Source organism: Parasteatoda tepidariorum, chromosome 3 (genome assembly GCF_043381705.1).
Source record: "Parasteatoda tepidariorum isolate YZ-2023 chromosome 3, CAS_Ptep_4.0, whole genome shotgun sequence".
Taxonomy (NCBI): Eukaryota; Metazoa; Arthropoda; class Arachnida; order Araneae; family Theridiidae; genus Parasteatoda; species Parasteatoda tepidariorum.
In genome coordinates this window covers 53,405,859-53,432,112 of record NC_092206.1, presented here as the reverse complement: position 1 = coordinate 53,432,112, position 26,254 = coordinate 53,405,859, and the positions used below count along the sequence as shown (strand labels likewise).

Genomic DNA, 26,254 nt, shown 5'->3' with positions numbered 1-26,254 from the left:
ATATACGGTTACAGTCTAGCAGACCGTTATAAATTAAATGTTTGAAAAAAAAAATAGAGCTTCTTGTATTATAATTTTGTCCAATTATTAATTAAAAAGTATGCATTTAGTTATTTTTTTTGTTACGTGCTTTTTTTTTAAATACACGCAGTAATTTTTTGTTTTACTCTTTTGAATTTTGAGTATTGTTTAACAACTTCCCACATCTCATGAGTCAGGAATAAATCCTTGTGACATTGAAGACTCTAATTTAATCTTTAGTAAGTTGACCCATTCCATTACCGGCTATCGAATTTTTTTTTTTTCTTTCTCCGTGTTACATGATGACCATGCTTCGTCCTTTCTTCTATACTAAAGCCTGTAAAGGCCTTGAGCTTTCTTTTTTATGTTGTTTTTTTTTCCTTCTGTTTTTCTTTCGCTGGTTGATCCTCGAATTAGAGAATGGAACAATGGAATGCTTTTTAAATGTGTTAAATAAGAAGTTATTGCTCTTCAAAGTGTTCAAAAGCCATAAATTTCATTGCTGGATTTATGGCAGAGACAATTTTCGTAATTGAACATTATTTGGCTATAAATATTTATTGAGCTGTACTGAGATTTTTGTAAATGACTACTTCGAGATTGAAATAAGCGTTAATTCATTCGTTTTTAAAATTTTTTTAAGTGGAAGGCGCAGCGTGAAACATTTACCTTTTTTACGCAACGTTCAAATATAACATGATATTAAACTTACGAAATTCTCTCTTTTTAGCAGAAGTTTATCCAAACCTCAAGTTTAATGTTATTTCTAACATAACATTCTTAACTTATTTAAACGACTTTTATTATACCAAAGATTAAATATGTTATGAAACTGGTAATAAAAGACGGAAAATTAGTTTAGCCCGTCTAGTTTTTTCACTGTATTTATTTTCGTACACTAATTACGTAATATATACTGGAACACAATTGTTAACCAATAAACAGATTTAAAAAAAAATAATAACTTTACACCTTGAATAGTTTTTGATCTTACGACCCTCAAAACAGGGGTTGAAACAAGTTGTAAATTATGATACATATAATTTGATCGAATTGTTAATAAAAGCTTGAGCCCCCATTAAGGTAATTGTTTTTTTAGTACATTTTCCCAGTCATGTTCTGTGTTGTGTCCACTATTTTAGGGTTTATACTGTATTTATAATTTTATATTTAATATTCTTTTTTAATATTTTAAGCTACAAAATCTATTTTTTTGAAGGAAATAATATTTTAAAAATAATTGATTGTTAAAAAAGATTTGTAAAAGAATTGTTAAGAAAAGACGTACAATTTCCTTCATTAAAATAATGTAAAAATTGTATACATTGAATACAAAATTTTCTCGGCTATTAATAAATAAAATAATAAAAGATGAATATTAATTTAAAGTTGTTTTTAGCATGGAATTATCTCTGGATAAAAAAATTTTGTAATTGTGTGCTAAACTATTTCAATTCGCGAGATATAACGCAAAAAGTAAAATTGGCATTAAAGGATCCAAACTTTGGATCGCTCTCCTGACCAAATTGTGGGAGCCCACCCTATATTTTGGGAGTCAGAAATCCAAATCCATCGTAAAAAAGATATGTTTATTCAAAGAAAGTACGTTTTTTTGTCTGATTTCGTAACTTAAATTTTCGTCTGCACTAATTAATTAATTAGCATCAAGCCATTATGAGTGAATCTTAGAATATGCAGTTCCGATTATTAGATCTAATGTTATACATATCATTTTTTTCGCACTATACAAAAGGATATCAAAACTGAACTTTTGCTTATTGCGCATAATATCATTGTCATAGATATCATACGATGTCTCTAATGCCTAATTCATAGCTTTTTATTCTTTCAGAATTTCCTTTTAAACTAAACCTCTCAAATATCGTTTTTATTTTAATAACTTGTTGCAAACGTTTTTCATTTCTTATTTTTAAATTCTAGAATTGTAGTGGAACTTTTTTTAAACAAGCAATTAAAACTTGTATTATATTTTAGTTTGTATTCTCTTTTATTGTATTTATCAATGGTGAAAAATCTAGATGAGCTATCTTGGTATAGTTTGACTATTATGTCGTTGGTTTCTGCTTTAAATCAATTTAATTATTTTTCATTCTTTATGGTTCTTTCAACCACCAGGTAACGACATCTATTATTCATTCTGTTGCGGGCATATTATAATGGAACATTTGAGTGATGACTCACTGTCGCTTTTTCAAGGCAGTTCAAGATGTGTTGTTGGGGTGGGGAGTTTTCTGTTATCTCCCTTGTTGTATCTCGCAGTTCAGCTTTGCAATCTAATGTTCTCCAAGGTTAGCAGCTTTAATGATAGATAGAATAGAATCTCCTATTTTGTTCTGGAGAATGTATTTTTTTTCTCCTCGTGCACATGGGAAATGTTTTTACAATAAGCTAATTGTGGAATGCTTAGATTTTATATCTTTTTTTTTAGCTTTTATTTTTTATTTATTTATGAAACAAATATAGAACTAACCCTATTTTTCCTAATATGATGCACAATATCATCTTCCCTGACTGGATGATAGATATTTTCTGTTACTTACGCATGTCTTAGCTGTCAAAAATAAAAACTCTTTTTCTTTATTCGAGCCCTGAGGATCTTCGGTGATTTAGGTAAGGCGACCAGATTTGACAACCATGATTTGAGGACAAATTAGCGGTGTGTCCTCAAAAACATTTTATGATTTGAGAGCATCCATATATTTATAGAATATATTAATTTATAGATTATATTAATATAGAATATATTAATTTATATGTGCAACAAGGATATCTTTTTAAATTGTTGACTAATATCATGTGCCATCTTCAACTTGAGATTTTTTTAATGCGCAAATAAATATGTCATGACGCATTTTCGATATTCTTTCCTACATAAGAAAAGTAACTGACAAAAATGCAACATTAATTCTAACTGCATTCCTTAATTTAGTTTTTTCGAGACCTAAAATAGCTTCTATGCACGAAAACTGTATTAATCGATATCACGTGCAATTCTGTAACCTTATTATTTTTTCTTTTGCTTCTAAAAGTAACCGAATGTATTCAATTATTAAGGAATTTTTTTATTTATTTTCAAAATAATCCAAGAAAATAAATTATTATTTTTACTTTAACTTGTAAGGTTATTCCATATCATACTGGTCCAAAGCCCATGACACGGGAAATAAAAAAATGTTTTTACGGAAAAAGGACGATCATGTGTCTGATTACCTTACTTTGTCGTTAGAACTAAGTAACTAACTACCATTAAGAAAAGTATGATACTATAAGTATTTAACTGTATCGCGTCTAAATTTTTTTTTAAAAATTCTTGAGGTGAACGTATTATGCTTGGAATATAGTTTTCCGGAAAAAATAATGCTTTGGTACTGTGTTTCTTAACCCAATTTACTCGAAGGATCGGTAAAATATTTTAGTGTTTTATCGCGGACCGGTAGGCATAATTTTTACTTATATAAAATTGTGACCCTTATATATAATTTTTTGACTAGTTTGTTTCTGATCATTCACATACTCTCTACAGTGAAAAAATTTTTTTTGAGCCCATACCTATTCAAATGCAAATAAAATTTATATGAATTGTAATACAAGTATTAGTTTTGCGTTTCTAAAGATGAAATTTCGAAACCTAATTATGTAACCATGTGTAGGTAGAAAAATAAAGTTAGTAAATTATTTCCCCTAGTGGGCGTTGTAGATTTCTTGGGGATTTTCTAGAAGATGTGTAAAAACTCATATGCATATTTTTTTTAAAATATTGAATACACTTTAGAACTAATATTTTATTTTAAATTTAAAAACCAATACATTTTTAGTTTTGCATAAATTATATGTTATTAAAGCAAATATAAATTCTGTGTAATTTATCGAGAAAAAACACAAATCTTTCTCAATATTTTGGCATTATTACAGGGATGATACGGGTACCTAAAAAACAAAAATGCGGTAGAAACTTAATTCATTATTATATAATGTCACAATTTAACTATTTATCCTTAACTACCACCATATATATCATTAATAGTGTTCTATATTTTCAATATTAAACCCGAAAATCTTCCTTACATTCGCTTATAAGAGAAAGAAATAAGTTAGTTTTGCTGGTTTTAATCTTCGTTTAATAGATTTTAGCTTTTTATTGGGCACCAGTTCTAATATTTTGAGGCTCATGTAACCATTGTTAACTTTTACTCTCTCCCGAACATTTACTTCTACAAAATAATTTGAAAAACAAATTTCATGCTTTCGTCGTAGTTCGAAAACTTCAACCGAAATTGAACCTCTAGCTCAGTGTTTCCCAAACTTATGACTTAAATGTACCTTTTCTAAATTTTTTGTAACTCTGCGTACCACTAATAAAAAAAAATGAATGTATTTTTGACTATAAAAAAAATTGCACAAAAGTTAAAAATCACAACTGGCTGTTGACGCCACTAATTATTAACTGTTAACTCTGCAAAAAAAATAGCCAATAGAAAAATACGTAATCGTAAATTTTCATGGCTAGCTTTGTTTTTAAATAATTTTTTTGAAATTTTCGTTTGTTGCAAGATATTTTGCATTACAACGCGTACCCCTGCTAAACTGTTCCCGTACCCCTGGGGGTACGCGTACCACACTTTGGGAAACACTGCTCTAGCTATTTTAACTTCATGAGCAATTACTTAATATTGTTTTTTTCATGTGAAATGAGAAATCATTTTTGGGATTGGTAAAACAATTTACAAAAACCAATCTCAAGTTCTATCTGAATTAGTCTTAAAGAGACATGACGTCACGTGTGGCTATTAAAGCTTTGAAAGGAATTCGAGTCACGATATTTGTTAACTATTTAAATTGAAATGCAAATTTGTGGTTATCCTCACATTAATTTTTAGAAAATTCTTTTATGAATTTATCATGAGGCTTTTTAAATGTGTCACTCTCCTTTAAAAAAAATTCAGTAATTCATAATTAGTGAGAAAAATAGCGTGGCACTTACGAAAAAGCGGATACTCAAGTTGTCAACTTAAAGGTCACGCCCGTTAGTCATGGGTAATCATTGTAATAATCGTGGTCGACCGATGGTCGGTCGGCTGACCCTTGTAGGTGTTTAGTCATATTTTCCCCAAAACACTACATTTTTATTGTTCCCGTGCTCTGGAATTCCGTGGCTTTCATTTAAAGAATACTTGCCTTTAGCTTTTTTGCTATGCTTAGTTGCACAGAAACGCGCAACGTGCTTGTTTTCATATCCTTTTGATTGCCTAACTGTTTTTGAAGACTGTTACTGTCAGATAATGAATATGGGTTTTGATGGGTTTAAAGATTATACGATGACTGTTGAATTCGCTCTTTTTATATCACCAACTGTACATCATTATTATTTTTCGAATTACATCATTGATGCGTTTAGAATCTGCCATTCATACGTGGAAAAAATAGGTCTTTTGGAAAAGGTGTGATGAATAAAAGTTATCAATTTTGACGTCTTCTTTTGCTTGCTTCAGTGCTTATTCTCTTTAAAGAGTAGTATTTTTTAAAATTGTTTATCTCATATTTTTAAATAAGTGTTAGTATTTTTTTGTCGTTCGTATTAAGGACGTAGCAAATTTGCTTTTGTTATATAGTCTATACATATTAATTAGTCTTTTTTGATACTATACTTTAACCATTTTTTTTTTTTTTTTTTTNTTTTTTTTTTTTTTTTTTTTTTTTTTTTTTTTTTTTTTTTGTAAATTCAAGTATTTTTACAGTTGATATTTGCAGACGTCCTGAAATTGAACTTGGCATTTCGTGCGTGCACTCTCTGTCAAAAACTATGCCGAAAAAATTTCATGGAAATGTAAAAACGTCATGATGGAATGATTTTATTTTATAGCTGGCGTTGAACAGCCGATTCAATTCTTAGCTTACGGCTACAAGCATTTAGCTCCGTAGCCCTGTAATTTTGAACCCAACCCCGAAGACATGAAAACTCCTCCTGGATTAAGCATTGGGAAAAACTAACCTTTGTGGAGGACTTATGAGTGGAACTAATCCGGATTTGCGTGACATGGTGATGAAAACCGCGAAAACCTCTCCCGTTTCACCCGACAGTAAGGGGATTATAACTTCTGACCCATGATCTGTCTACCACTGGATATGTTTTTATTACCTTTATTAATTTTATTCTAAATATATTTTATATTTTAAAAACTTACTCCAATGCTGTATGTATTACATGGCCGCATAAAAATTAGCGAATAAGGCAGTGATTTTGATAATTTTCATCTATGGGTGGAAAAATGTCGCCAAATTGGCGTTTTTTAAAATAGTTTTATAACTTTTAAAATATTTAAGCTATTTGTCTGTTCTAAAAACAAGATAATTCTTCACTGCAAGATGCTATATATAGTTTAAAATCATCGCACTGATTCGAGTGTGAGGCTGATTGTGTCTTTTTTAATTTTCTTTGACGACAGCTTCGAAAGACAACGTCAATGCAATGCAATGCATTTTCAGTTTAATTTTCAATGTGGGAAGATGTGCACGAATCCTCAAATGTCAATGACTAGGATGTAAACCGATTTTAATATTAGACATTATGTGATTTTAATGTTTAGCATAATGAGTTAGTTAACCCTTTGCGGAACGGAAACTTATTTATCGAAAAAGTCAAGAGAATTGTGGTTATCAGACACATATCCACAATAAAACGATCAGCTTTATCTTTACATTTTTCAGAATAAAAAATGGTTGATTTCGGTCAAACATGCTAAACGCATTATTTCAATCAATATTTTTTACTAACACACTGACATTTATTTTTCTGTAATTTTAATTTTCTGAAAAATATTCCTATAAAATATTAATAATTCAATTTGAGTAAACGCTCTCTGTTGAGAAATTTTTAAAACTACTCTAGTTACTTAAGTTTACACGGTCATTGACAAATTCGACATTTTGAAAGCGTATAATTATTCGATTTCTGATTAATCATATGTTTTCATGATGTATTAAAGTTGCAAATTCTGTAAATGAAATAAAGATAAAATAAATTTCATAAAAAACTAGTGTTCAACTAAATGATTTGTCCATTGATTTGGCCGTGATGCATACACGTACCATTTTATTTCTTAAAAAATTTTTATATGGTAAATTACATATTGAATTTTTTTTTTTCTAAATTAAATTTTGTTGTATCAGTTTTTTGAAATTTTATTTTATCGTTCAATAGAAAGAAAATCGGTTTCAAACCTCTTTTCTCGGAATCCATTATGAAACACTAACGTTTTTTAATTGCTCGATATTATTGTTCTATGAGTATGATATTTTAATAAAATGCATTTTTCTTTGAAATTATGTACGTTTTGCGATTTAGAAACTACAGTTAATGTGTTAATGATTTTTCTTTCTTTATTTTTAGGGTCGTCATACGAAAACTGGTCAGCTTGCAGCAATCAAAATTATGGATGTGACAGAGGTATGTAGTTTTATATCTAACCAGTGGCAGTTACTGTAGTTTTCTATTAAAAAATTAAAAATAAGTGATAAAGAAACGAAAGTTTATTTATCATAAACTTGACTATTATATTATCATAACTGTGACGTTTTAAAGTAAGTTGAAACTTGTAAAAATAATAAAGAATTATAATAAAGTAATAAAAACGTGAAAATGAGAAGAAACGAATGTGATATGGAAAATTAAACGCAAAGTTGCTAACGAAAAATGGAAAAACAAAACCAGAAAAACACAGAGAAAAAAGATGAAAATAGAACAAAGACATCAGGGTAAAATGCATTTCCACGTGCTATGAAGAGGTATGGAAAAATTAATGTCGTTAACAAAGAAATCATTATTCACATGAATAATACAAAATCCCAAAGCATCAAAAGTAGCTGATATGACTGGAAATGCATTTTAACGTTATTTGCCCCTCTCGGCCACTGTGGTTTTTCTTGTTCTGATTTTCATATTTTTTTTTATCTCTCGGTTGCTGTGTTTTTTCTAAATTTTGTTTCTCATCTTAATTTTTAAATTTTTCATTGGCAACTTTGTGTTTTTTTATTCTTATTTTTATTATAAAAAGGGCGCTTATTTTTGAAGTGCTTGAAACATGTCGACTTATTTTCTATTGGTATATTTTTGAAGTTCTTAATCAGGTAGTATTCGAATCGTAGTTTCATGTATCAAAGTTCAATTATGTATTTTTCTCATTTGGAATTAANAAGAGGTATTGAAAAATTAATGTCGTTAACGAAGAAATCATTATTCACATGAATAATACAAAATCCCAAAGCATTAAAAGTAGCTGATATGACTGGAAATGCATTTTACTGTTATTTGCCCCTCTCGGCCACTGTGGTTTTTCTTGTTCTGTTTTTCACATTTTTTTTAATCTCTCGGTTGCTGTGTTTTTTCTAAATTTTGTTTCTCATCTTAATTTTTTTATTTTTCATTGGCAACTTTGCGTTTTTTTATTCCATTAGTTTCTTCTCATTCCCGCCTGGCAAATCTGTAAAAAGGGCGCTTATTTTTGAAATGCTTGAAACATGTCGACTTATTTTCTATTGGTATATTTTTGAAGTTCTTAATCAGGTAGTATTCGAATCGTAGTTTCATGTATCAAAGTTCAATTATGTATTTTTCTCATTTGGAATTAAAATGAAGCATTTTCACTTTTAAAAACTGATAACCTCTAAATGTTTTCCCGATTGTGATATAACGAGATAAAGCTGCAAATTATATAGAGTAAACATTTCGTTATTTGTTTACACGTGTTGATGCAACGCGTTGTTTGTTTACCCACGCTGTGAGAAAGAACATTTTATCTCTTCTATTATATTTTTAGTGTTATTTTCCCTTACAGCCGGTGTTGTATTTTTAGAGACGAAGAAGTAACCTCGGCGAGTTAGCAGATTTTTGTTCGTGAAAAACCGTCAAGATGTCATTGCTTGGTTGAATTCCACAACTCGCCTTCTTTGAGACTTTCCTTTATCGTTTATAGGGTTTCCAAGTTGCAAAAGAAAAAAACAAACAAACTTAGGAATGAAAAATTGCTGACTTCTCAGTTATTTGATAACTTTTTTCTTGAAAAGCTTACTGAAACTTAAGATCAGATTTGTATAATATAATTCACGAGGAAGGAAAACAGAAGAACGCACTTACGTATGATAAAAAGCAGCATTGGCAAAAGAAAAAAAAGATTTACTTAATTTAAATCTTATTATTTTTTTTAACAATTCAAATTAGTTTTTTTATACATAAAAGCCAAATCATCCTATAAAATATATTATCAGTTCTTACTATTATTTAAAAAGAAAAACGTACCTAAAATAGTTAATATTTCTAACTAAAATGTTTTAACAATTATTTTTTAACTACTTACTAATCACCGAAGAAATAAAATCGCAGTTATTTTTGCTCAAGCTAAACATCTTAAAATTTTAATGACAGGGTGGCATTTTGCCACTTAGATATCCAATGAGAATAAATTAGTTTAGATCAGAAAAAATTAAAGGGGGAAAAAGTATTGTAAGGATCTCTGGCAGAGCAAGTTTTCTTTTATCCTTGGTTAACACTAACTACGTATTTTTGTATTTTAAAAGCACTTAAAAGTATTCAAATCATGATTCTTAAAGCGGTACTCTAGACTCCATGATTCAAATAAACATAAAACTAAATGGGTATGATTGAAATAGGTTTATTATTTTACGTTACAACTAAGGAAATTATAATTTAGCAGTTCAACGCTACTTTTGTTAACGTTTAGTCTCGTAATTTTAGTAATTTATTAGTCTATTTATGTAATATAATAATTTACCTTTTAATTATTAATAATTATTTCTTTTAATTTACCTTTTAATTATTTCTTTGGATAAAACCTGCATTATCAATGAAATCAGCCTTGAACAAAAATACAAAAAAGAATATATTTATGAAATATTTTCGACTGAATGATTATTAAATTAATTATAAATAAATAATTTTCTTGAAAAAATAACTGATTTAAATCGATTTAAATTGCGATTTCAATCATGATTTAAATCTTTCCATAAAAAGTAAAATACTTAATTAGAATCCTCATAAAATGTAAAATACCTAATTAGATTCATTATATTTTGTTTATATTTTTAAGCTTTAAATTATATTCAGGTTTATATTTCTTTAGCTCTCAATCTTTCTTGCATTTTTATCACTGTTATTATTTTTAAATTATTCATCGTTAATTCTTCCAAAAATTTTAGAGAACTTTGCCATTAGTGCAATGTAAATAGTAATAAATCTAGAATTCAAAAAAGTCATGATACTTGCTTATTATGACTTTCGAAAGTAAATGGTGCGATTTTTTTAAAAAAAGAAATGATTGTACTTCGTATCATACTTTTTTATTATTTGCTTATCATCCTAATGCAATAATGAATTTTAATTTCGATTTTACAATTATATTTCGATTACTCATTTTAGTTACCTTGGCGACTAAAAGAGTGAGATTAACTCTATCCCTATCTTATGTTGCCAAAACAAGTCTTTTACTGGGAATGTTTGCGGTTTATTTAATCATTTCCTTGAAACGCATATTCGAGGTAAACGTTTCTTGGTTTATCACTTAGGCGATATGTGGCTATTAAGTGCTTCATTTTGTTTTAAAAAATCTATTTTTTTTTTCAAGAATTATTCTACTTGCTCTTGAAGACGTAAATAATTCTTTGTGATTTTTCTTTTAGCTTATTTAATTTAAATGCAATAGTTGAAGGAATTCATATGCCTGTGAAATATTAATAATACCTTAAAGTATGAGAGATTATTATATATTTTTAATTGTGGAAATATTACATTTCTCTACGGTTTTCGGAAAGCTTTTTTAACATTAAATGTATACAGTCAAGCCCCGTTATAGTAAACCTTCGAGGGACCGAAATTTTGGTTCACTATAACCGGGAGTTCACTATATCCGTTACTCAAGCAATTTAACTAATGGCTTCCAAACTCATCCCTTTTATTGCACATTATTCAAATAAATGACTGAAAAATATTATGTAATAGCAAAAAATGTGTTATTTTTCATTAATCTTCGTCTTGCGTGCAACAAAAAATTTGTGATTTTTCGCTGATGAGCAATCCTCAACATCAGATATGGAAACACTTCTTGACTATCAGATAATTTTTCCTGTATTTCTATTATTCCGCTTTTTAAACCTGTCTAACCTGCCATTCGAGCATATAAAAGTAGTCTCATAAAATCGGTTACCAAATTCATCGATATTTGTCCAGATACTTCGATTGGTGAACCACTTCAGTAATGCTTCTTCAACATCCTTGTGATCTGCTTTTTTCAGCCATCTAAATTTTTTTCATGAGCAGAAATTATTAATTGCCTATTTTTCCATGTGTTACATATGTATTTGGATAGTTTATATTTCCTGCAAATATCAACTTGATTGCATCCATTTTCAATTTTTTGTGATTATGCCCATCATTTTATCATCAATGGAGAACGTTTTACGTTTACTGTTCGCCATAATTAAATTTGAGACACTTGTTTGCAGGATTTTTTTAACTGAACTGAGAGCAAAAAGGAGTTGAAATGAGGGCCTTATCAACAAATATTAGTGTCCCACCCTTTGACCAATAATGAATAATTACTCATTCCCTCTGACAGAAAATGCATATTGATCCCACTGACACCTTACACGATCATCTGCCTGAGTTGGAGACATCTATCTGCTTGGTTTGCTTAGGGATAGGAAAGTGAGATAAAAGAAGAAAACAAGAAAAAAATGCTTATCGCTACATTCCCCTCTATAAATCGTTTTAAAAATCGGTATATGTATTTATTTTGAAGTAGAAATTTCAAAATTATTACAAAAAAAATTAAGAAAAAAATCAGCTGACGACAGAAAAAAGTTCATTATATCCAACTTCCTCACTTTTTTGGTTCACTTTTTCAAAAAAAAAAAAAAAAAAAAAAANGTAAGGCACGAAGCCGAACATTTCGTTCACTATATCCGGGAGTTCACTATAAACCGTGTTCACTATAGCGGGGTTTGACTGTAATTTTTTATTTAAAACTTACTTCTAAAATTTTCTTTTTAGCGAATTTAATTGGTAAATTTTGTTGAAAATACAGATTGCCGTGAACTGCTAAAATACCATAAGCGTTCTTTAAATTTTTAACCAGCCAACTACTAGTTAAAGCCAACTATTAGTAGTTATCTTGAAAATTTTTTTCCCTAGAAATTTAAGCTCTCGAAATCTAAGGGCTGCCATTAGGATTAAAAAGGAAGGCAATGCTGTAGTAGAAATTGACAATAGTAAAATAATCTACTATAATTAACTTTTATGGAAAGATGTGCTGCACGAAAAAGAGAAAAATGGATAACTTTTGATCTAATAATTGAATCTTCATGTACTAGGACTCTATCTCAATGGTTCAAAGGTGTGAACTCGAATATTCTAATAAATGCAGGCGATATTTTAAGTTACGAAATAAGACACAAAAACATACTTTCTCTAAATAAACATCTTTTTTTTTCTCGATGTAATCGCATTTCTGTTCCCCAAAATTCTGGAGGAATCTGCAATCTGGGGAGTAAGATTTTTTAAAATACTATTTCTCAGGAAGTATTCGAATGATTTTGCGTAATTTTTTCATTTTGTTATATAAATTTACATTCTTTAAAATTATATAAAAAAAATTTATATCTTACAATTCCAGAATTTTTCGACTATTATTAAACAAAGTAATAAATATCAGTACTAAAAGTTATATAAAGTACTAATAGTTATTTTTTTGCTTAGAATTATCTTTGGATAAGCGAATTTTATAGTAGTGTTCGAAATTTTTTCAATTCGCTTAAAAAGTTTTCTAGATATAGCGAAATATAAAAAAAATAAAATTAGCATTAAGGGGTCCAAACATTGGACCGCTCTCCTGACCAAACTATGGGGACCCTATTTCCTAGATTGTGGCTACCCCCCGTATATTTTGGGGGTGGGGGCGCAATCCGAATCCTTGAAAAAAAGTTATGTTTATCCAGAGAAAGAACGTTTTTGCGTCTGATTTTGTAATTTAAAATATCGTCTGCGCTAATTAATTGGCATATTTGAGGTATCCATTAAGATTGAGTCCTAGAACGTGTGTGATCTTTAGGATCAAATGTTATTTAGGGGGGTCTGTTCATTTTTTTTACGCACTGTACAATAAACTAGGCAATTACAAATTTAATTACTATCAATTTCATTTATATCAATTTTTTCTCCTTTAATAATAATGAAGACATAATTGTTCTGCGTATTTGTCTTATTTGGTCATCATTCGATTAATAATTATTCAGGGTGGTCCGTTTTTTTTCTTTTTGAGCACTGTACATTTCAACTATCATTTCTATCCTAAGTTTCTTCACCGATTTTCGTTGTAATTGACTGATTGATATTTTTTTAAATAAAATATGATCTTTTCTACTTTATGATGTTTTGAAATAAGCTGCAATTACATACTTACTAAAATATTATAAGTAATAATAATAAAAAACAAGAGTTTTTTAATTTAATTAAATCTTTTTCCCTTTTATAATATATTTTTATAAAAATAAATTTTTTTTAAATAAACGTCTATTATAGTACGCTTTATTATGCGATTGTATTAAGTTTAGTAATATGCCGCTTGAATTTTTTTTTCTTCGTGTTGATTGTTTCTAAAAATAGCATTATCATTATGCTTAAATTTGTAAACGATTTTACTTCCTTTCTTACTCACTTTTCTTCTGTATTATCTGATTGCAATTGATGGAAAAAGAGGAACCTCGACTTCCTGTTTAAGTGAAAATTGTTATGCCAGCATTTTTCTTACATTAGATAATTCGCAATTCAGTTCCATTTATTAAAAATTCGTATCATATTTCAGATTTGAAAAGTAGTAGCTTTGTTCTTTTATCTTTTAAGTTTTTTGTTGAATGTAAGTTCTGCCAACAGCTTCGTTTAAATATTTGTTCTTTAATTATTTTCTCTTATTTTGGAAAAATGTTTTCGGAAGAATATCCGCTGAGTAAGACTATTTTTCGAAGGCTATCGTTATAGGAAATGATGTTAAAATGGCGCAAAACGTCAGTATGGAGAAAAGCCACAATTTTATGAAAATAAAAAGCGTTTGTGGTCTAGTTTTTTTAATGTTTAAAAGCTTGCTCCAATGCTGCATTATTTGGGCTCATAAAAATTTGAAAAAACTTTGAAAAAGGTAGTCAAGTGAAGTGAATTTTGATTATTTTCATTGAGGTAGCAATAAGTCGCCAAATTGGCGATTTCAAAAGAAGTTTAATAACTTTAAAATATGTATGTTCCGTGTCTAAATAGATATAAATAGTTCTTTATGGTAAGATGGTATATATAGTTTAAAATTATGTATAGCTTTGCTTGATGTAAGACGCTAAACCGTGGCTTTTTCATTTCCCTTGGCGAAAAAACTTTGAAAAACCATATAAAGGATCTTTTGGATTTTGTGACATTAAATCCCACATTCAACTCTACTCTGCATATTTTATAACCGGTGTTGAACAGCTGACCCAATTCTGAGTTTGCGACTACCACAGTTCAGCTCCGTAGCCTTATAATTTTGGACTCTAACTAGAAGACAAGTAACCTGCTGGAATAAGCATTGAGACTAACTGCTCTTTGTGGAGGACTTTTTGATGGAGCAAATCCGCATTTGCGTTACAGGGAGAGGAAAACCATGAAAGCCTCCCACGGGTAACTCGATGGCTTGGGGATTCCAACCCATAATCCGTCTACCGTTGAGGTTATTTAACGTCAGCGCTGTGGTCGGTGCCAACCTGGTGCAGAATTCGTATTAACCATCCATCACTTGGATTAGAACCTGGGTCACCTCATTCGGAGGCGAAAGCTCTATCTCCTGAGTCATTGCGGCTCCAACTCGGCATATGAAATATATTTGGCAGGAGTTATACTATTAAGAATTTTATTCGATTTTCGAGATTGTGATCTGCCGTTTTAATTTTGAGCGCCTGAATCATGCCCCCAGTTGTAGACGGATTATAGATTAGTGTCTCATTCATTACCTTCAGGCTAAACATCAGAGTTTTTCATGATTTTCTCCTCCATGCAACACAAATGCCGGTTAGTCCTCTCTTAGAATCCTTAGCGAGTTTCCTTCGACACTTGACAAAGTAGTTGGTGTCAAAGATGTCTTAGTGTCCTGGTTGGTAAATTGTCTTCCGAGTAGGATACAAATTACAAGGTTATGAAACTGTTATTCAATGTCAGCGAGACATTTGAAAAATAAATATATAAATAAATAAATAAATACTGCTTTCTTTAAATAAGAAAAGCTTTGATGTATTTAATATAATTAACCTCCTGGTATAAAGTAATGCGAAATAAACAGTGTAAATTTATTTTGTGTTTATCCTTCATTTTACGATTGGTGCAAAATCAATTGGTTTGAACAGTGGGAGACAACTTGCAGAATAATTTGTAACAGTTTTCTAACTCACCTTGCATTTTTAAATTTAAAAAGGCCACCCGAAGAAAAGAAAGTTGAATATCATCTGAGGAGATTGAAATACTGGCTACCGTAGCGTGGCTGATTAATGTGGTGTCCTTGAGAATCGTGTTCTAAAATCTTTGACCTCTGTTTTTGATGTCATCGGCTTTCTCTAGCATCCTGCAGCCGTTGTCTACTCGGCCTACCCGCATATTTTTGGAGTTGAACTGAGAATTCGCGGAAAAAGCCTTTCAAAATTTCGCCACTCCTGTTTTGACAGCTAGAAGTCGGGTTTTTTTTTCTTTTTCTTATGTCTGCAATGAGTTTTTGATCCACCTTGATTTCTTTCAAATGAAGACGGAATTGAAAATTTCTCGAAATTCACACGGATTGTGTGTGGGCCGTGTTTGGATTCTCAATAATCTGAACTTCGTTACATTTTGCTCTAGGCGTTCTCTCATATTCGCATCACGTTCGTTTGTCAACAGGTTCAATCTCGTGTACTCTCTCTCTCTTTCCAATTATTTTATTTTGTAAATAAGGTATAGTTTAGGTTGTGTCATGTTATACGTGCTAGTAGGTAGATGTAAGCGAGCGCCGTTCGTGGCAAATTCGTCACCGTCGCAGAAACGTTTTTAGTATCACTCATTATAAACGAAAAACTTCAAATCAAAATTCCATATTTCACGCCGCAGTCAATATTTTTCAACAACGCGGAAAAAGTGTTATCAAAACTCTTTTTTTTTTAAAAAAAAAAAGTCAGTCAAAATTTGAAAATCTTAACCACCAGGTCAATCTTGCAAAGATTGATATAGGAATTTCTTTTTCTGCTTGTCATTGCATTTGACTTTCAGGCATATGTATAATAATCAATATGAAGTTTTATAAAAATTACTGAAATATTTTTTTAAACATCTGTGATTTTCAAACCAATTTTGCCATAATCGATGGCGACGAAGAGGTTGAAATTAAATTCAAGAGTTAATTATTTTTAATTAACTTCAATATTTAACTATATTTAAGAATTAATAAGTGCTTGGAGAAAATTTTTTAATTGAGATTTTGTGTGTGCAGAAAGTTTTTCATTTTTATCTATGTTTGCTAATTGGTGCATTTATATCCTTCTAATCAATCAATTATAAAAGAACTTTTTTTTTGGTTATCAGTATTAATAAAGTGAATCCGGATTTTCATGCCCTAAAAACATAAGTACTTTTAAAAACAACAAAAATGCAACAAGAATTTCAATCTGAATTTTTTTTTTAAAAATTTACAGTTGTTAGCATGTTAGAATACTCATATTAATCAAAATCTATATGTAATTTTAATTTAAGTTTAAAGTAAATGTTAATGTAAATCTCTGCAAGATTGACCTGCCGGTTAAGATTTGCAAATTCGGACTGACTTTTTTTATTAGGAAAAAGTAATACGGAGTATATATAGAGGGTGCTGGAGGTAATTTAGAGTTACGATATAAAATGCAAAGGTATTAGAAAAATATAATACCCAATATCAAAACATTCTAAAGTCTCGAAGGAGAAAACATTCAAAATGTTCATAAAATTTATATAAATGTCATTGAAATATTATTGTCTCAAAAATAATCATGAGGCTTGCGTAAGTTTTTTAATACATTTTTTACATTTCTTTTGCTATTTTTTTCTTGGTTACGGTTAAAATTAAATTTTAAAACAACACTAGCATTCCTAAGTTAAAAACGAGCGTATTTAAAAATGAAATAAAAACCAACAATCGATATTTTTGAAAACTAGTGTCCCGAATTTGAAATAAGAATAGTTTAATTTGCTTTAATTAAGAGAAAGCTTTTATTATATACATTAACATTGCCTACATTTTAAAAAGGGATATGACTCGATAAGAGATGTTCTCGAACTTTTTGCATATGCATAATGCAAACTGAATACCTGTGTTCTTAGTGCAGGGTGAATAAAAAATGAATCCAATCAGAATCCGTACTGAACAACACTTCGAAATTGTAAACAAAACTGAAGGTGTTTTTTGTAGTAATCGAGCAATAAATTTCTGAAAATTCTATTAAGCAACGCTGGACCGTGTTACTTAGTCAAAAAGTAAGTCAAGTCTTGAAATTGTTTTAGAGTGGCACCCATGTTATTTGTATTGAGTATCATTCGGCGTATTGTTGCTCGAGGCCTACATTGCCTCATGATATTTTAAGGCCTAGTGATATTTTAAATTTAAAACAATGAAATTATTTTCTCCTGCTCTTCAATTTGAATAGACAGTAAATTACCTCAAATACTTAAAACCTATTTTAGTAGGCCGGGATAGCCTGGTTGGTAGGTTACTGGGCCCATCTCCAAAAGTTCGTAGGTTCGTTCCCCTCCAGCCGAAGACTCCCCTTGTAATAAAATGGTGACTGATGCTCGTTAAATCTGTCTAGTCGCAATGTCCTCCATGTTCCCGTAATAAATCAATACCGTTGGGGTACTGATTCAGGAGTTTCATTGTCTTCTGGATGGAGTTCAACATTAGCAGTCGTAAACCCAAAATTAGGTCGGCTGTTCAGCAACTGATAATAATGACAAATAAAAAAAACAACCTATTTAGTTTAGTTGGCACTTATTGCACCAATTACCATAATATCAGCAGTGCATACTGCCAAAAGTAATTACCCATATTGTGACAGTTTTTAAAGTTTCTCCTGAACGAATTCGATTAGTATTATTTCTCTAACTTGCTTTTCAATGGTTATTTTTTTCTCTTCAATTTATCGAAACACGTTTTAACAGCATAACTAACAGAATCGCCCACTGTTTAAATTTTATCGACGGCGATTTCTAAGCCAATAAAAACTCCATTTTTCAAAAGTTTCTGCCCAACGATCTATTAAAACTTTTCGAGCAAGTTTCAGGATGGGGGGCTAAAATTACTTGCTCCTTTCACCCACTGTCCACATTTCTGGACACTAGTATAAACAATTCTAGCGTTTTAATAGTGACACACACAGACATACTAACTTTTCAGTTTATTATTACAGATTAACATTTTCATTAGTAATGGTCAAAGTCTTTAATAAGATTTAGGGTGTGTATTAAAAGCTCTTTGTGAGTAATTGGATCGATTGAGTGTTGGCGCTAAAAACGTAGGAGCTGGGCGGGAATTTTATTATATGTAATAGGATCAATAATATTAATTTTTAAAAAAGAAATTGGTGCTTATTTTATCGCTGTTTATATGATTATTATTGTGACTTTAGTCATTCAACATTATTGAGTAGGATTAAAAAGATACGAAATTATATAAACAGGGAAAAGAAATTTAAAAAAGTGAATTTCCAAAGGAACAATATAATTCCATTTCATTTCTTTTTTTGAATTTTACAATGCGACTAATATGCTTTTCGATTAATTATTCTTAAATTCTTTTATTGGTTTCGTTATATTTTTGTGTATGCATTTTCATTAAGTTTTTTTTAATTGTATTATTCTGTTCCAGAGATAATTACTCAAAGTATTTTACGTTCTTAAAAACTGGTTCTTTAACCCTGAGGCCTAGTGATCTTTCCTTCCACAACTTTAGAACTCACTTTGTGGCGTTATTTCTTTGAATATGTCATGTGATCTATGTTTAGTGCAAGTTAGCCGATCCCGGTTTCTGTGCTTTTAAACTCATAATTTCAACTTAATCCAATTCTGTTTTATATAATGTTATTTAAGTTTAAAAAGGTAGGCAATGTTGGTGGAAATTTCAATATTTAGTGCTGATATTTGTTTGAAATTTAGTAGTAAATTAAAAAAAAATTTAATTAAAAAACGTTAACCTTACAAAATCATGAAATTTGCGACAGTCAAAAGAATTTGTTATCAAGATAAATTTTTCTAGCAGTTTAATACGTAGCGCGTGTTAGAGCATTGAACTTGTTCGCCAGCTGTTCTGTAAACAAAGTTTACTATAAAATTCACACTGATTCTGATTCAACAATATCTTGCTTTAGCAGCTGGAGTTATATATATGTTTTTTTATTATTATAAACTTGAACATCTAAGAAAGAGCTCGACTCGTTCTTAAATTAGAATAATTTTGCTTAAGCCTAATATATTTATTTGTCTTAAGATTTTCAGTAACGAACGTTTCTTGGTAGCTCAACCGGGCATTGGTACTTTTATTTTTTTATTTGGCATTCTTATTTAATCTTTGTCGTCCAGACTGATGTTACGACTGTCAACAGTTTTATAAAACCTAGCTGTAACTGATTGTCAATATTGCTTAGTGAAATTATTTTACCTTTTCTTTTGATTAGTTATTGCTTGGTATACCACACTGAGATTACATACGAGTGTGTGAATCATTTAAAATATTTTGTTTTAAATGATACCAAGTTTTTTGACCAAATATTGATAAGCATAAAAAAATAATTTCTGCATTCTGCATTTGAATTGCTTAAATAGTTAGATGTTTGTAAAAGCTTATGTTTTTCCCCCACTTCAGTTTGAAATTTTAAGCTCAAATATTAATTAACTTATTTTGTGTATTTTCTTTTCTGCTATAGATAATGTAGATAGTAATGATGTAATTTAGAATATTTTCAGTGCCCTTGTTTTTAATTTTTAATTGATTTAATGAAGGACCAGTTTTTTCATATTTATACCTCCACTGGTAATTGCCAGTTATTCCACTATAAGCATACCGCCTAGCTCAGCGAAGTGCTTGTTCGCCTTCTATGCCTTGTGTCTGATCGAGTTCACTTTCTCTGACAAAAGGTAAAATTCGTTTCAGTGCTTTTTCTAAGAATTATTATTTTTATAATGATTTTTTTAAAATTTTCCCCTATTGATCTGGTTTTACTAGTGTTACTAGTTTTTGTATACCACTTTCATTAAAATTTCACTCAGTGGTGTCAATAAAATATTGAAAATCTTTTTTGATCTGTTCTAGATTGGAGAACTTTTTATTACGGAGAAAGTTGTCCAAATGATTAAAAAAGTGATTATCAGTTTTATCTGTCCGATGAATGTGGTAGAACTCTGTATTTTAATTCGGCCAACTTGTTTGCGGCGATCAATGAAACACGTGGTCGTCCGTTATCATGAATCAAAATGGGTTCTTTTCGGTTGAACAGTGCCGGCTGCTCCTGGCGTAATTTTTGATGCATAACTTCGATTTCTGCTCGGTACCTTGCCAGCATTTAAACACTAACAATGAATTGTTGTACCAAACAGAGAGGTGACTTGATACTGTTGCTGTACTAACTCCTAATTCTTGCGCAATTTTTTGAACATTAATGCGAGGGTTAGATTCTATAAGCGCTCATAATGGAGTGTCATCAAGCTTTGACTCTGGTCTTCCACGTGGTTCATTTATAAGACTTTCATCACCATCTTCAAATTTTTTTAAATCAACATTGCAATTGTCCGTTCATTAACAGCGACTTTACCAAATGCAGCACTAATGTTTCGAGCAGCTACTAAACTGTTACGACCACTTTTGAATTCTTAAAGAACAATAACTCGTAAATCGCGAGAATTCATGTTTAGAAATCAATGTTTGAAGAAGTACAAAAAAAAAAGTGCTTAAAACTTATAGTGCAATAAGAAAGATCACGGAGCACGTAATAAGCGTTAGAAAAATGTATTATTTTTATACAATTCATAAACATTCATAAAAAAAAAAGATTAACAAAGTTGCTTTAAAAAAAATCCAACATTTCATGTGTAACAACCTGATATTATTTTTGCGTAATGCGAGCATTAAAAAAATATATATTAAAAAGTTAACATTTGTTATATCACAGCATAGTAGGCGACTCAAGGTTAACTAGAATATAACACTTGTGTGTAATTTTGATGCTCATAATCAAGCTATAATCACATTGTGGTGAAAAATCACCGGATTGACTGGTTTTTGTTTAGTCCTTAGTTCAATTCTTCAAGCACCACATTTGTTAACAAATATGAAGTCCAGTTTGCTACTCCATAGATTCAATGTTATTTAAAATTCTTATGAAAACAAAATACTTTCTTTGACAACAATTTCAAAAGTTTCAAAGACATAATTTGAACTCAAATTGTTTTTGATGTTACGGCACATTAAATGCTATATATTTCGAGTTTCCTTTAAATTGAGGGATACCCATAATCTTTTATTGGGTAGTTGTTTGCTTGACCATTAGTCTAAAAGTTGGAGAAATACGCAGATTATTTATTATCGAAAGAGGTATATCGCGACCTCACATTAGAAAGTTCATTTTTGTTTTAGCGACAGGACGTTATATCAAGTGTCTACTGTATATTACTACCGGTGTAGGTGATTGTTAGTACCTATATCATCATGTAGTTGTTTGCTATGGATTGGTCTGGTGATTAAAAATGTCACCGAAGATCGATTTGTGCTATTATCTGTTCTAACAAAATACGCATTTTCGTCGTGACGACAAAGATATTAAATGAAATAGCCAATAGCCCATTTTCTATCATTTATATAAGATTGAAAACCGATGAGGTTTTTAGTGAAAATTATATTTCAGATGAAACAAATATTGCCAAAAACTCTGTTTAGTTTTTTATTTTATTTATTTATATATTTATTATTTTTTTTATAAATCTGCTTAAGAGGCCTCTGCCCTCACCGTCTTTGATTTTCCTTAAAATTATTAATCTGTGTTTTCTCGTATTTTTTCTATTTAACGAACTTTTAATGCTATTATTTTATTTGACAGCACAGTATTTTTCAAAAGAAGTAGAAAATTAAAGTATCGCTTTAGTAGAGTAGGAGCAATGTCGCCTGATAATTTTTAGAACTTCTATGACAGTTTCCTCAAAGTTTTAAAGCAATTAAATTATGTGACTCCTGTTTTTAGGAACTAATTCAAAACTACACATTTCTCAGTTTTTAGAATTTTTAAAATCGAATTTTACTACAGTTTAATCGGATAAAAACCGATTTGAAAGATGCTAAAAAATTCCTTTAATGGCCTAAAAATATTGATACTTATCAAAAATCTAATTGCATGCAACTATACTATTTAACTACCTATTAAAAACTGTTTATTGCGAAACTGTTTTGTCCGAATTTTGTTAGAAAAAATTAATAGAGAATTTAAAATACTGCACGCTTTATATCTCAAATTGTGCTTGGGTGGCAGCCTTGTATTTTCCATGCATCGAAAAATGCTACCAAATAAAGCAAATATCCATCATCAATTTATTCGGAGAAAATTAAAGAGGATTAAAAAGTATATTTGGAATTTTAAAATGTTTGCACAATATGTGTATGTTGTCGATTATTGCAAATATTTTCTGGTAGTTACACCCTGTTTTAAAATCTCCAAACTCTTGACAGTTAGTATTTTTAGAACATAAATAAGGTTCCACCATGATTAGAAATTTATTGATTTAGTTCGTAGTAATAGTTTTTATGTTGTCTCTAATTGCTGTATCTTGTTTTAAATTGTTAACACAAGCGAGTTTGAAAAATATCCGATTCTGTGTTTCCTCCCCAAGCGAATCATAAAAATACTTCTCATAATGGTTAATCAAGTTTTCGATTTCGTCCTGACTTTCTTAACAAGTTCGAGTTTTCACTTGTCTTTTTCGCCTGTTTACGTTTTGGGTTAAAGACCTTGTTCGTTTTCTGTGCGCCTTCTTTATTACCGTATGATCAAGGTCTACCGTCAAGAACTTGTCTGCTGCCTGATCTACTCTCTCTCATCCGAGGTTATGACCATATGAAGAGTCTTCACTGTGCAATTATCTTATTGGGCTTTTAGTCGAGTTAACAAGCTTTGGTGGCATTGATCATGTTGTACGATGTCTTCTTGGATCTGTTAAGTGGTGGAACTATGTAAAATTCATTTTGATGTCTCAACTGCATAAGTGCATAATTAAGACAAAATTAACTATTTCAACCCCAGCATCTTTTGAAATTTTCAGCATAAATAACTCAGGCCAGAAAAACACAAATTAACTAACAAATTAGCTAAATAATAAAATTGGGTGCACAACCTTTTTGAGTGAAGGGCCACTTGCACACACCACAGGTAGGTTAACGAAGGGCCGCACACATATTTAGTTATGATATCGGCAAATATAATTTTTATAGAAACATTAATGTACTAAGCATTAAATATTTTTATCAGTAAATTTAATAACATATTTGCAGAAATGTAAGCATTCTTAATCATTTGAATTTCTTTAAAACTAGAAATACTGACAATAATTTATTTATCAAATAAATATGTATACTTATACACATAATTATTGGGATTGGGATATAAATTCTAACCAAAAAGAAACTTACAGAATGAAAGTGCAAAAAATATATGCTTTTTATAGAGTAATATAAATTTTAATGAAAGAAAATTTATAATGTTTAAAAAAAAAACAAATTAAAAGAAATTGTTTTATTGCGTCCAGAAGCTCTCGCGGGTCGCATTTGGCGTGCAGACCACAGGTTGTGCACCCCTAAGCTACACTTTAGCTACAGTGAAATTTCAGTGCAATAGCTCACAATTTTCCTATCACTAAATGCTTCGTTCGTCCTAGAATATTTGTTATTATAACCCAAGCTTAAGCAAGCGACTCTTTATAATATTTTAGTGTAGCTTTAGTCTTTTATTTTTCTTCTTACACACCTTTAATTTCCGATTTATGTATTATATTTTTTTACACTCTATTATCGTTAATTAGTTAAAATCATTGTATGACTGACGGCGATACGGCTTCCTGACTGATCCGGATATGATTGCACGTGTAGCCCCAACAGTGGACTGAAAATTTCAGATTTTTTGTAAACAAAAAATATCTTTCTATGCCTACATGTCAACCATAGTAATGTGGAAGTTTTAACAATATTTAAGTTTATTAATTCTTAAAATATATTATCGAAAAAATTGCCAAAATTGCAGAATTGTTTATGGCACAAAACTTAATTTTAATGAACTATAACTAAGAATTTTTAATTTTGTTTTTTTTGCCTTTAAATGATTTTTTTACTCGAAATACGAGGGCGAATTAACTAGAAATAGTACACTATATACACTACACCTGCAGCCCGCTAGTTCTTGACGTGCGGCCCGCGGTCGCACCTGGGCATAAAAATAATAATCTATTATAATTTATTTTGAAAAAAAAAAAAAAAAANAAAAAAAAAAAAAAAAAAAAAAAAAAAAAAAAAAAAAAAAAAAAAATCAGAAATTTTGAATTGCGCATTTAAGGTTTGGACGCTCTAAACCTTTTCGTTCGCTCTTTTCGGTGGTTCACTACGAATTTTCATAGTTTTAAAAATCCCAATATTTTAAATAGGACAAAATTGTGATGCTTGAATTTCGAACTTTAGTAATCACTTTTGAAGTTCTTTATTTGAGTCCATTTCATACTTAAATCCAAGTGACTCGATTGTCTTTAGAAGGCTATTTGTCGAACACGTGTTTCTTAAAATCTTGATCTTTTTAACACGATATTACAACGACTCGAGAATTTTGAATTGGAAAATACTAATAACTTTTGACGTGCTTTATTTGTTCCAATTTTAACGTAAATCCAAGCTTTTTTTTCTAATGTTTAGTTTTGGCTCTACGCATTTCCACATGGTTTTAAAAATCCCGATATTTTTAATATCTATTAATACGACACTCCAATCAAGCATTTCCAATGAACGCTTTATTTATGCTGATGCCATCGAAAATCTAAGATATTAAAAAAGTGTTTTTTTTTTAAATTATTATTATTTTTTTATCGTTCTTTCAACAGTTGTTGCAACACTTTTCCACGAAATTTCAAATATCCTGATATTTTTAATCCTCTGATATAACGACATGCGATTTACGAATCAGTCTTTTTAATTATCACCTATGACGTGCTTTGTTTCTACGGATTATTATCGTCAATCAATGTTATTTTTCAATTGTGCTTTGAATCTTAATATTTTTATTACAATATATTACAAAACGTGAAATTTGAATTTGACTTTTTAAACTGCTTACTGTTTTTGAATTTTGTTAAAAATTTTTTGTTGCTTTAAAAAACGGTTTTAAGATTTTTTAACATTAATAAAATCTCTTATAATTCACTAAATATAAATGTCCTTAAGTTAAAAATGTAAACTGAATCCCAACTGAATCTTAAATCCTATTTTGAGCTATAATGCGTTTGTTTTATTTTAAGTCATTTTGAACAATGTACAATATCTTAAATTAAAAGATTTAATTTGCATTTGAAATTGCCATCAACATGTCTTAATACTTAGACATTCAGCCCTTCATTGAAAAAGGCTCTGCATCTCTACTATATGAATTACAATAAAAATATATTTTTCTTTTATAAGACATTTTTTAATTCACTTTACAGATAAAAATAACTCTTAACTAAACTTTGAATATAATTATTGTAAGATAGTGAGTTACTTTCTTATATTTTTAAGATTAATTTTATTTGAATCTGGTAAGTCGGTAAGAGCATACAATGTTCCATTTTAGTTCTTTTTTAATTTTCGACTTTGCATCGCAATTTTTTATTCCCTATTAATTGACATTTAAACAATTAAAATTATATAAATTGAAATTAAATGAATGATTATAAATACCTGAATGTCTTAATTGTGTTTGTTTCATATTACAAGTTTAAAACATTTGTGTTAAGTTTCAGATAGGGCGCTTTTTTAAATCTTGCAAAGGGGCGCACATATGTCTATGTACGTCACTGCTTTATATCCTGACAGTAGATTTTCAAATAAGCAAACTTTGAATTCACAATAACGACTTTCCTGATATAAAT

At 29.8% G+C, this 26,254-nt stretch overlaps 1 protein-coding gene across 10 annotated transcripts in view; it reads left to right on the top strand.

The window, feature by feature from the left end:
* LOC107452791 (serine/threonine-protein kinase mig-15) overlaps positions 1-26,254 on the top strand; it is an 89,773-nt gene that overhangs the window by 16,988 nt on the left and 46,531 nt on the right. For all 10 annotated transcript variants that reach the window (XR_011636408.1, XR_011636407.1, XM_071178645.1 and 7 more), the window contains exon 3: positions 7,430-7,486. Coding sequence is in view for 8 of the 10 variants with exons in the window: in XM_071178645.1 (XP_071034746.1) it covers positions 7,430-7,486 (57 nt within the window). In the remaining 2 variants the exon portion in view is untranslated. The remainder of the gene's footprint in view (positions 1-7,429; positions 7,487-26,254) is intronic.